Below are 12,735 nucleotides of genomic sequence, written 5' to 3' on the forward strand. Positions count from 1 at the left end.
TTTGCACACATTATCATCGCTGTCCCCAATGGGGCTCACAATCTAAATTTCCTATCAGTGTGTCTTTGGAATGTGGGAGGAGACCGGAGCACCCGGAGGAAACCCACGCAAACATGGAGAGAACATACAAACTCTTTGCAGATGTCCTTAGTGGGGCTTGAACCCAGGACTACCCTTTTGTAAACCGTAAACAATTCAAAGCTTTTGGTCATTAAAGGGAACCTGTCCCCCCCCCCAAAATCGAATGAGCTAAGCCCATCGGCATCAGGGGCTTATCTACAGCATTCTGTAATGCTGTAGATAAGCCCGCAATGTAACCTGAAAGATGAGAAAAAGAGGTTACGTTATACTCACGCGAGTGGTCCGATCCGATGGGCGTCGCGGCCTGGGGCCTCCCATCTTTTTACGATCACGTCCTCTTTTCCTGTTGCGGCTCCGGCGCAGGCGTTCTTTATCTGCCCTGTTGAGAGCAGAGCAAAGTACTGCAGTGCGCCGGTGCTAGGCCTCTCTGACCTTTCCCGGCGCCTGCGCACTGCAGTATTTTGCTCTGCCTTCAACCGGGCAGGCAAAGTATGCCGGAGCCGCAACAGGAAGAAAAGAAGAGGACGTGATCGTATGAAGATGGGAGGCGCTGGACCGCAGCGGGACCGCCCCTGGGTGAGTATAATATAACCTGTTTTTCTTACCTTTCAGGATACATCGGGGGCTTATCTACAGCATTACAGAATGCTCTAGATAAGTCCCTGATGCTGGTGGCCTTATTTCATATACGATTTTTGGGGGGACAGGTTCCCTTTTAACAGGAAAAAAATAACACTTGGATGGTTTGTTTGCTGTCAGTTTGTTTTTGCTAAAAAAAATGGCAGGCATGTGAACAGCCCCATAGACCGTAATGGGTCGGTATTCTATCAGTGAACAACACAAAACACAAAAATCTGAATGAAGATAAAGTAAATTGAGACTGCAGGAGAGGAGATTGTATGAGCGTTATAGAATTACAACAATCCGATTGCTCACAAAAGAGTAATTCTAGACACCTGAGGCTGGATGTGGCGAAACGGCTTTACTAGAGATGTAGAATGTTGTGGCTCATTTGTGGTAGAGTAGTTCCACATCTAGTGATGATGGAATGATGCAGGTTTAGGCTGGATGCTCGCCATGTTTTACCCTACTTTGCTTTCTCCATTAAGGGCTTCCATCTGAAGCACAAGAAATTGGGATTCTGGCAGAACCCGAATGTGCCACTGAGTATAATGTGCACACTGAGCCAGATTATTCTGCTAAACTCTTGTGTTCGCCATAAAAGATGGGGAAAATGTCAAATAATTGGCAATTGGAGAACTTCACTTATTCTAGTATAAATCCTGCCCTGCTGTAGCATAACGACCACATTTAATTTGCTTTCGGTCCATGATTCTGTTTTTAACATTTGTGCGTAATCTAACAGCATTTGGATACAACCCAGATGACATCTGTGTGTGATTGTTGACTCATTCACTTCATAAAGTAGAAGTACGGTATGTGTTTTTTCTACAAAATAAAGCAGAACGTATATGTGAAACCAAGTCTTCTGTATGGGGCCTCATCAACTTTATTTTCTAGCAGTGAGTTATTAATGTATGATTGCTGAACAAAGTTACATTAATCTTATAGTAAAGAGTTATTTCTAGTGGTGAAAGCTACCGACTTCACAGTATAGGTGATCACTTTGGAGTACTGTGTCCAGTTTTGGGCACCGGTGCTCAGGAAGGATATAATGGAACTAGAGAGAGTACAAAGGAGGGCAACAAAATTAATAAAGGGGATGGGAGAACTACAATACCCAGATAGATTAGCGAAATTAGGATTATTTAGTCTAGAAAAAAGACGACTGAGGGGCGATCTAATAACCATGTATAAGTATATAAGGGGACAATACAAATATCTCGCTGAGGATCTGTTTATACCAAGGAAGGTGACGGGCACAAGGGGGCATTCTTTGCGTCTGGAGGAGAAAAGGTTTTTCCACCAACATAGAAGAGGATTCTTTACTGTTAGGGCAGTGAGAATCTGGAATTGCTTGCCTGAGGAGGTGGTGATGGCGAACTCAGTCGAGGGGTTCAAGAGAGGCCTGGATGTCTTCCTGGAGCAGAACAATATTGTATCATACAATTATTAGGTTCTGTAGAAGGACGTAGATCTGGGGATTTATTATGATGGAATATAGGCTGAACTGGATGGACAAATGTCTTTTTTCGGCCTTACTAACTATGTTACTATGTTACTATGTTACTCCAATTGGCAGACACTGTGTTTCTGGGGGGGGGGGGGGGGGGGGGGTGCCCCTCTTCAGTGCAAAGTAAGAGATGTGTTTTGGCTAAGTTTGGTTCCCAAGTCATATGGCAAGGCTTGTTCAGGGGTCTACATTGACTTTTAGGATTGCTGTTCCCATTACCTGGCACTAAAGCTCTAGTCTGGTGATGAGCGAGTGTACTTGTTGCTTGGGGTTTCCCCCGAGTAATTTAGTTTTCATCGCGGCAGCTGAATGATTTACAGCTAGTGGCCAGACTGAGTACATGTGAGGTTGCCTGGTTGCTAGGGAATCCCCACATGTAATCAAGCAGGCTAGTTTTTATCAGGCCCCCGAGCAGATTCTCAGGTACCGCATTCTTGGGCAGGAAGCTGTATTTTGATTACAACCAGCTCATTAATTTCTTATTCCGCTGTTAGCACACACATGCAGTGTTCATTTCTGAACACTGGAGGGCATGCAATGAAAGATTACGTCTTGAAACCAGTGTCAGAGTTAGGATGCACTTTGTGGATCTAGTTTGTACGGCCCCCGAAGGATGGTGTAAATATCCAAATGGGCCGTGGCAGAAAAAAGATTCCCCACCCCTGGTCTAGAGATAGCTTGACTTCTATGGAGAGTGTTCTAGGCATGCTCAGTGACCAGTGCAGGGAGTATAGGAGGTGTATTCGCTGTTATTTGCCTCACAGAAGTGTTAACTTTAAAGGAAACCTGTCAGTCAATTGATGCTGCTCAAGCGACTACATACACTGCTCAAAAAAATAAAGGGAACACTTAAACAACAGAATATAACTCCAAGTAAATCAAACTGTCCACTTAGGGTATGTGTCCATGGGCCGTTTTACATCCGGACTAGCTGCGGATTGAACGCTGCGTGGAGCCGCAGCGTTCAATCCGCAGCGTCCAGATGTTACAACATAGTGGTAACACGCATCCGGCGGCCCTGCGATTCCGGACATGCGGCACGTCTTTTTAGATCGCAGCATGTCCGTTTACCTTGTGACGCCGCTGCGCCGCCGCAAGGTATAACACAGGGCCCTATGTGTGGGGTGCGATGATTCCGGATGTGTGCAATGAACACATCCGGCATCATCGCGACTCCAGAAGGGGGCGGAGCTTTGGGTGGAGCAAATTTTCCGCTCCGTCCAAAGCGCCGGCCATCCTGAACGTGGACACGTGCCCTTAAACAACAGAATATAAGTCCAAGTAAATCAAACTGTCCACTTAGGAAGCAACACTGATTGACAATCAATTTCACATGCTGTTGTGCAAATGGAATAGACAACAGATGGAAATTATTGGCAATTATCAAGACAAACTCAAAGGAGTGGTTTTGCAGGTGACCACACAGACCACATCTCAGTACCAATGCTTTCTGGCTGATGTTTTGGTCACTTTTGAATGTTGGTTGTGCTTTTCACACTCGTGGTAGCATAAGACAGACTCTACAACCCATACAAGTGGCTCATCCAGGATGGCACATCAATGCGAGCTGTGGCAAGAAGGTTTGCTTTGTCTGTCAGCGTAGTGTCCAGAGGCTGGAGCGCTACCAGGAGACAGGCCAGTACTCCAGGAGACGTGGAGGGGGCTGCAGGAGGGCAACAAGCCAGCAGCAGGACCGCTACCTCAACCTTTGTGCAAGGAGGAACAGGAGGAACACTGCCAGAGCCCTGCAAAATGATCTCCAGCAGGCCACAAATGTGCATGTGTCTGCACAAATGGTTAGAAACTGTCTCCATGAGGATGGTCTGAGTGCCCGATGTCCACAGATGGGGGTTGTGCTCCTAGCCCAACACCGTGCAGGATGCTTGGCATTTGCCACAGAACAGCAGGATTGGCAAATTCGCCACTGGCGCCCTGTGCTCTTCAGATGAAAGCAGGTTCACACTGAGCACATGTGACAGAGTCGGGAGACGCCATGGAGAGCAATCTGCTGCCTGCAACATCCTCAGCATGACGGTTTGGCTGTGGGTCAGTAATGGTGTGGGGTGGCATTTCTTGGAGGACCGCACAGCCCTCCATGTGCTCACCAGAGGTAGCCTGACTGCCATTAGGTACCGAGATGAGATCCTCAGACCCCTTGTGAGACCATATGCTGGTGGTGTTGGACCTACGTTCCTCCTAATGAAGGACAATGCCAGACCTCATGTGGCTGGAGTCTGTCAGCATTTCCTGCAAGATGAAGGTCATTGAAGCTATGGACTGGCCCGCCCATTCCCCTGACCTGAATCCGATTGAACATATCTGGGAGGAGGTCCTTCATGAGACCATCCGCCGCCTCATCAGAAGCCTACCCAGGTGTTTTAGGGAGGTTATACAGGCACGTGGAGGGCACGCACACTACTGAGCATCATTTCCTTGTCTTGAGGCATTTCCACTGAAGTTGGATCAGCCTGCAATATGATTTTCCACTTTGATTTTGAGCATCATTCCAACTCCAGACCTCCATGGGATATTAGTTGTGATTTACATTGATCATTTTTAGGTTTTACTGTTCTCAACGCATTCCACTTTATAATGAATAAAGATTTACAACTGGAATATTTCATTCAGTGATATCTAGGATGTGGGATTTTAGTGTTCCCTTTATTTTTTTGAGCAGTGTATGAATCAGAGCCTGGCTGCACGATTGCTGTCAGGAATTTTTTTTCTGAAGCAAATTGACTTTTTTTTTAATAATTTGATAATCCCACTGGGAATGCTGCCTCGCTTGGTGCAAGTGTATTGAGCTAGGTCGGACACGTCTAGTTGGAATGTGTCCAGAATTATGCAAATCGCTTACTTGTGGTCACATGGCTGTCCAGCTTCCTGCACTGGAGAATTCTCACACTTTGTGCAATGTGAGGATTCACAAGTCTTCAGTCACATGGAGTGACGGCAGACTTGTAGCCTAAGGTCAGACAATCTCTTTAATTGGAAGCCTGCACATGTTAACAAGATTGCTACAGGCCCATTATAGGTAATATCAGTATATTTTGAGATTTACTGGTGAATGTGAGGACAGGAAAACGCAATACAGGATTATTATTTATTTATTTTTTTTAGATGTAATGACTTGGGAGGAAAAACATCTTCAAAATAACAATTTTCAATTAAATATTTAATCAGCGTTCTGTTACTTTATATTTTTTTTGCAGACTAGCTCAGCATCATAGATTATATATATATAACGTTTCTTTACAGGAAAACACAGCATCAATATGTGGAATGATATTGAGCTTTTAGCAAATGATGATACTGGGAGTTGCCGTTTGAACATTGATTCTCGCCAAGAAAGCGGAACCGCTTTGTACCAAGTAGACACACTACTAAAAATCTCCTCCACTGAAAAAGTAAGTCTTCATATGAGCACAGCCTTTTTTTGCGAAATATTAAACCCAGTGGCTCCAATGTTTGTAGGATTACTCAGATTTGTTAATCAGGAGTCTTTCATAGTTGAGTGGCAGAATAGTCTTCAAGATTGTGACCTAGTATAAAATAGCATGTATGTAATAAACTGATACCTATAAATAATTATATATTTGTGTCAATATTGACTCTGTTATGGTTAAATATATGGACAACAGTAGAGGTGTTTTTATCTTAAATGCCTGTATTTTTGGCTGATTACATGTTTAAAAATTGTGTTGCATTAAAATAGGGATTTTTGTTTACTCACCGTAAAATCCTTTTCTCCGAGCCAGTCATTGGGGGACACAGGACCATGGTTGTTATGCTGCTACCACTAGGACAGTAAGTGAATATAGAAATATTAACTCCTCCTCCGCAGTATACACCCTCCTGCTGGCTCAAAAGTGAACCAGTTCGGTAACAAAGCAGTAGGAGCTTAAAAAACATTAACAAGAATAAACTATGTCACAATCAAAAGACAAAAAACAAGTCATTAGACTAAGGCTACTTTCACACTTTCTTTATACTTTTTTACTTTCTTTATAAAGATGTTGCAATGCGTCGTTCTGTGCAAAAAACACATCCTGCAAAGTTGCCCGCAGGATGCGTTTTTTGCACATAGACTTGTATTACCGATGCATCATGACGTATGGACACACGTTCCCTACGTCGTGCACTGGATGCGTCGGTAGTTGGCGGACCGTCGTCACAAAAAACGTTCAATGTAACTTTTTTTGTGCGACGCGTCCGCCATTTTTGACCGCACATGCACGGCCGAAACTTCGCCCCCCTCCTCCCCAGAACTCATAATGGGCAGCGGATGCGTCTGAAAACTGCATCCGCTGCTCACGTTGTGCACTATTTTGCACAACGTTCGTCGGGCTGACAGTTTGCGACGGCTCTGTACCGACGGAAATGTGAAAGTAGCCTAACAGGGTGGGTGCTGTGTCCCCCAATGATTGGCTGGGAGAAAAGGATTTTACGGTGAGTACACAAAAATCCCTATTTCTCCTCATTAATTAATCCTCATTGGGGGACACGGGACCATGGGACGTCCTAAAGCAGTCCCTGGGTGGGGAACAAACAACTGTTATTACCCAATATACCAGTAAGTTACAGATGTGGTGCTGCAGAATCCGTCTGCCAAGGGCCACATCTGCAGAGGCCTGAGAATGAATACTGTAATGTTTTGTGAAAGTACATAAGCTGGACCAAGTCGCAGCCTTGCAAACTTGTTCTGCTGACGCCTGGTGCCGAATGGCCCATGAAGCGCCCACTGACCGAGTGGAGTGTGCCTTAATCCCTGCTGGGACAGGTGCACCTCTGACACGATAGGACTCCTTAATAGCCGAGCGAATCCACTTGGCTACTGTGGCCTTTGAAGCGGCTAGGCCCTTCCTATGTCCCTTCAGAAGCACGAATAGGGCATCTGACTTGCGAATAGATGCCGTCCGTGAGACATATCTCTTCAGGACTCTCACCAGATCCAGGGTGTGGAGAGCCTTTTCGATATGATGTACAGGTGCTGGACAGAGAGAGGGCAAAACAATATCCTCGTTGAGATTGAAAGAAGAGACAACCTTCGGAAGAGAAGACCGGAACGTTCTCAGAACCACCTTGTCTTGATGAAAATTCAGGAACGGAGTTCGGCAGGACAAGGCCACCAACTCCGAGACCCGCCTGATTGACGTGACCGCAACTAGGAAAGCTACTCTCCAGGAAAGGAAAGTTAGTGATACATCCTGTAGCGGTTCGAAAGGAGTCCTCTTGTAAAACAGCACGGTGCACGGGCAGCACGGTGGCTCAGTGGATAGCACTACAGCCTTGCAGCGCTGGGGTCCTGGGTTCGAATCCCACCCAGGACAACATCTGCAAAGAGTTTGTATGTTCTCTCCGTGTTTGCGTGGGTTTCCTCCGGGCACTCCGGTTTCCTCCCACATTCCAAAGACATACTGATGGGGAATCTAGATTGTGAGCCCCATCGGGGACAGTGATGATAATGTGTGAAAAACTGTAAAGCGCTGCGGAATATGTTAGCGCTATATAAAAATAAAGATTATTTATTATTAAAACACCGAGGACCAAATTAAGATCCCATGGTTCCAACGGCATTTTATAGTGAAGCCCCACATGATAAACTCCCTGAATGAAGGTTTTCACCTGTAATCTGTTGGCAATCCTGCGTTGGAACAGAACCGATAAGGCTGAAATCTGCCCTTTGAGCTAAGCGCGAGACCCGACTCCAATCCGATCTGCAGAAATTCCAAATTGGAAGGAATGGAAAAGTCAAGAGGAGAGCTCCACTGTTCTTGCACCATGAGAAAAAGGTTTTCCAGGTGCGATGATAAATGCGCATAGACGTGGGCTTCCTAGCACTAAGCATGGTGGAGATCACTTGATGAGACAATCCTGCTTGAGCTAGAACCCAGGATTCAACGGTCACGCTGTTAAACACAGGGCCTCTGAGTTCTGATGGTAAATAGGGTCCTGGGACAGCAGATCTGGACGATCCGGCAGTCGCCAGGGAACGTCGGCGACGAGTTGAACTAGTTCGGCGTACCACGCCTGGCGTGGCCAATCCGGCGCAACCAGGATAACAGGTACCCTCTCCGCCCTGATTTTCTTTATGACCCTCAGAAGCAAGGGGAGCGGAGGGAACACATACGGAAGCCGAAAATGATGCCACGGAAGGACCAGTGCATCCACTCCGATGGCAACTGGGTCGTGGGATCTAGCTATGAACTCGGGAACTTCGGTGTTTAGCCTTGAGGCCATCAGATCCACATCCTGAGTCCTCCAGCGACAGCAGATCTGCTGAAAGACATCTGGATGCAGAGACCACTCTCCCAAGGCGAGACCCTGGCGACTGAGAAAGTCTGCCTCTCAATTCTCTACGCCCGGGATGTGGACTGCCAAGATCACCGAGCGGTTGCTCTCGGCCCATCGGAGAATGTGACCTACTTCGATCATGGCTGCCCTGCTGCGGGTGCCCCCCTGACCGTTGATGTACGCCACAGCTGTGGCGTTGTCGGACTGAATCCTGATGGGCCAGGAGGTGATGAAACTGCAGAAGGGCTTGCCTGATTGCCCGTATCTCCAAAATGTTGATCGGCAGACGCGACTCTCGAGAAGACCAACTTCCCTGTGCCGTGTGAAGGCGAAACACTGCCCCCCAAGCAAGAAGGCTGGTGTCTGTGGTCACCACTAGCCAATGTACTGGTAGGAAGGACTTTCCCTGATCCAGCAAGGACTTCAATGTCTTATACCTAAGGGTCTGCCTGACCCGCTGAGAGAGCTGGAATCAACGGTAGAAAGAGAGCGGATTTCTGTCCCAGGCCGCCAGAAGCGCATGTAACGGGCGGAGGTGTAGCTGTGCGAATGAAACCGTCTCTATAGCTGCCACCATCTTGCCGAGAATTCTCATACTGAAACGTAGAGAGTGAGGGAAAGAACAGGAGAGCATCTGTGTTCCCCGCTGTAAGGCTAAGACCTTTTCCGGAGGAAGGATCACCAACCCTCGGGAAGTGTCCAGAATCATTCCCAAGAAGGGAATACGCTGAGCTGAGACTGGCGAGGACTTATTGAAGTTTCTTCCAGCCCAGGCGAGAAAGTATATATCGTGATACTCACGCACTCCTTGCAGATGTGAAAAGATGGTCCCTTGTTCAGGAGTTCTTCTAGTTACTGTAGTACAACCACCCCCCAAGCATGAAGGATGGCCATGGCAGCCGCCATGACCTTGGTGAAGACTGTGGGGGCGATGGCGAGCCCAAAGGGCAAGGCAGCGAATTGAAAATGTTCTTCTTGAACCGCGAATCGTAGAAATATTTGGTGAGGGGGAAAGATGGGGATGTGAAGATAAGCGTCCTGGATGTCTATGGTTGCTAAGAACTCTCCTTTTTCCATGGAAGCGATGACTGAACTGAGAGACTCCATTCTGATCCGTCGCACTGTGACGAACTTGTTTAACAGTGCTAGGTCCGGTATGTTCCATCCTTTTTTTTTTTGGGACCACAAATAGGTTCGAGTAAAACCCTATGAGGATCTGTGTGATCTGGCTCCCTTGGGTCCAGGCTGTCTGGGCCTGCCCTTCCAGGAATGGTTGGGTCTGTATGAGACCTGGGACCCTCTATCCCTACACGGGCCCGCCCTGGTCCTGAAGAGACGGTTGTAGAGGACCAGCTGGGGTTGTTACGAAAAAAACGGGTCCGAACTTGTTGTTTGGTTCCGAAAAGTCCGAACGGGCCTCTGCTGGGGAAGAAACTTATTCTTCCTTCCAGTAGCTTTGGAGATTAGTAGATCAAGTTTTTCTCCAAACAAACGACCGCTCTGATAGGGCAGAGAGGTTAAACACTTTTTGGAAGCAGAATCTGCACGCCAGTCTCTGAGCCATAGGGCCCTCCTAATGGTGATGGCATTTGCTGCTGCTTGGGAAGCGCTGTTAGCAGCATCCAAAGAAACACACCACGAAATCCCCAGCCCGAGATATCTCATTAGCGAGGCATGCCACCTCAGGGGGGAGGTTAGTTTCCTGATTGGCTGCGGACAAGACCTCAGCCCAATGAACCATAGCTTTAGCCACCCATGTCGCGGCAAAGGATGGAAAGAGTGCAGCTCCAGAGGCCTCAAAGAGATTGTCAATATGATTAGTAGGATTTTTTACTGCAGCGCCATCGGACAAGGATAAAAGAGTTTTAGATGCTAGCTGCGATATGGGAGGAACCACGGAAGTGGACTGTAACCAATCCTTTCTTAAATCAGGAGCAAAGGGATATTTAGACTCCATGGACTTCTGCTCTGTGAAGCGTTAGTCCGGTCGGTCCCTAGTCCTTAAACTTGGGGTGGTTGGCAAACACCCTGTGAGGGCGTTTAGTCCTCTTAAAGGACACTGCGTGATTTGGGATAGATACGGGTTCCTCGTCCACCTTCAGAGCCTTGTTGACTGACTCAATGAGGGAATCAACTATCTCCTGATAATTTTGCGAGTCCTGATCTAAGGACATATCAGATTGGTATTCTGAATCAAGTTCGCTACGAACCCCTGGAGAGGGGGAGCGAGAAGCCGAATTCACGGAGGCCGAAGCATGAGGAGGTTTGGGGGATGTGCCATGTGACCTCTTTCTAGAAGCATGAGCACTTTATGATGAAGTACGACCCCTGCTGGATGATGAGTCTTGTCCGTCGGAAGGGTTTTTCGCAACTAAAAAAAACGCCCTGACTTGAGGAATGGTCCCGGAGAGAGTATCGCCTTGGCCAGAGAAGCCATAGACCGTGACAGGGAAGTGGCCCACTCAGGGGGACTGAGCTAGGGTCGGTAGCAGTGGCGGGTGGCTCCTGGGCAGATACCGGGTCACAGGCCGTGCAGAACGCAGTATTGTGGCCTTAGGGCAAAGTCACCTTGCAAATGGTACAAGAGGCAAAAAGCACAGTATGTGTTTTGTTAGGCTGCGGTCACACTAGCAGTTTTTGGTCAGTATTTTAAATCAGTATTTGTAAGCCAAAACCAGGAGTGGAACAATTAGAGGAAAAGTATAATAGAAACATATGCAGCACTTCTGCATTTATCACCCACTCCAGGTTTTGGCTTACAAATACTGATGTAAAATACTGACCAAATACTGCTAGTGTGGCAGCAGCCTAAGGCTATGTGCACACGTATTGTAGGTCCACTGCGGATTTTTCTGCAGCGGATTTACCGCTTTTTTTGCGGTTTTCACTGCGGTTTTACAACTGCGGTTTTCTATTGGGGCAGTTGTAAAACCGCTGCGGAATCCGCAGAAAGAAGTGACATGCTGCGGAATGTAAACCGCTGCGTTCCGCACGTTTTTTTCCGCAGCATGTGCACAGCGTTTTTGGTTTTTCATAGGTTTACATTGAACTGTAAACTCATGAGAAACTGCTGCGGATCCGCAGCTGTGGAAACGCTGCAGATCCGCAGCAAAATCCACATCGTGTGCACATACTCTTAAGGTACCTTCACACTAAACGACGCTGCAGCGATCCAGACAACGATCCGGATCGCTGCAGCGTCGCTGTTTGGTCGCTGGAGAGCTGTCACACAGACAGCTCTCCAGCGACCAACGATGCCGGTAACCAGGGTAAACATCGGGTTACTAAGCGCAGGGCCGCGCTTAGTAACCCGATGTTTACCCTGGTTACCATCCTAAAAGTAAAAAAACCAAACGCTTCATACTTGCCTACCACTGTCTGTCCCCGGCGCTGTGCTTCTCTGTACTGACTGTGAGCACAGCGGCCGGAAAGCAGAGCGGTGACGTCACCGCTCTGCATTCCGGCCGCTGTGCTCACAGTGAGTGCAGGAAAGCAGAGCGCCGGGGACAGACAGCGGAAGGTAAGTATGAAGCGTTTGTTTTTTTTACTTTTAGGATGGTAACCAGGGTAAACATCGGGTTACTAAGCGCTGCCCTGCGCTTAGTAACCCGATGTTTACCCTGGTTACCAGCGAAGACATCGCTGAATCGGTGTCACACACGCCGATTCAGCGATGTCAGCGGGAGAGCCAGCGACCAAAGAAAGGTCTGGCCCTCCAGCCCCGACCAGCGACATCACAGCAGGATTCTGATCGCTGCTGTGTGTCAAACTAAACGATATCGCTAGCCAGGACGCTGCAACGTCACGGATCGCTAGCGATATCGTTTAGTGTGAAGGTACCTTTAGTCTTTTTGGATGCTCTAGATTGAGACATAGTTTACCCTGTTTGTTTGCCAGAGAGATAGAGGGAGGATGTACATGCAAAGGAGGGTTAAGCTAAGATTCTGCAGCTTACCCAGGTCCTGTGTCTTGAGTCCCAAGGGCAGGTGCCACTGTCTGTGCCCACACAGCGCTTCTGTCAGCGCTTCTCCTGTTGTCCCTGCTGTGTCCAGGCTCCCAGAGAAAAAAAATCTCTGCCTGCACTGCTGGAGGTGTAGAAGATTGCCGCCGAGATAAGGAAGGTGGTTCTCATTTAGTACGAGAAGTTTAAAAGTTCAGCAGAAGAAACGCATTGGCAGAGAGAAAAGCAAGGTTGGCAGATCAAATTATCATATCAGAGACACACC

The 12,735-nt window shown here is 47.6% G+C and overlaps 1 protein-coding gene across 1 annotated transcript in view; it reads left to right on the forward strand.

The window, feature by feature from the left end:
• KNTC1 (kinetochore associated 1) overlaps window positions 1-12,735 on the forward strand; it is a 356,896-nt gene that overhangs the window by 1,475 nt on the left and 342,686 nt on the right. Inside the window, exon 2 of the mRNA XM_069755662.1 lies at window positions 5,474-5,622. Within this exon, the coding sequence (XP_069611763.1) occupies window positions 5,491-5,622 (132 nt within the window). The 5' untranslated portion in view covers window positions 5,474-5,490. The remainder of the gene's footprint in view (window positions 1-5,473; window positions 5,623-12,735) is intronic.

Source organism: Ranitomeya imitator, chromosome 1, assembly GCF_032444005.1.
Source record: "Ranitomeya imitator isolate aRanImi1 chromosome 1, aRanImi1.pri, whole genome shotgun sequence".
In the NCBI taxonomy this organism is placed as follows: Eukaryota; Metazoa; Chordata; class Amphibia; order Anura; family Dendrobatidae; genus Ranitomeya; species Ranitomeya imitator.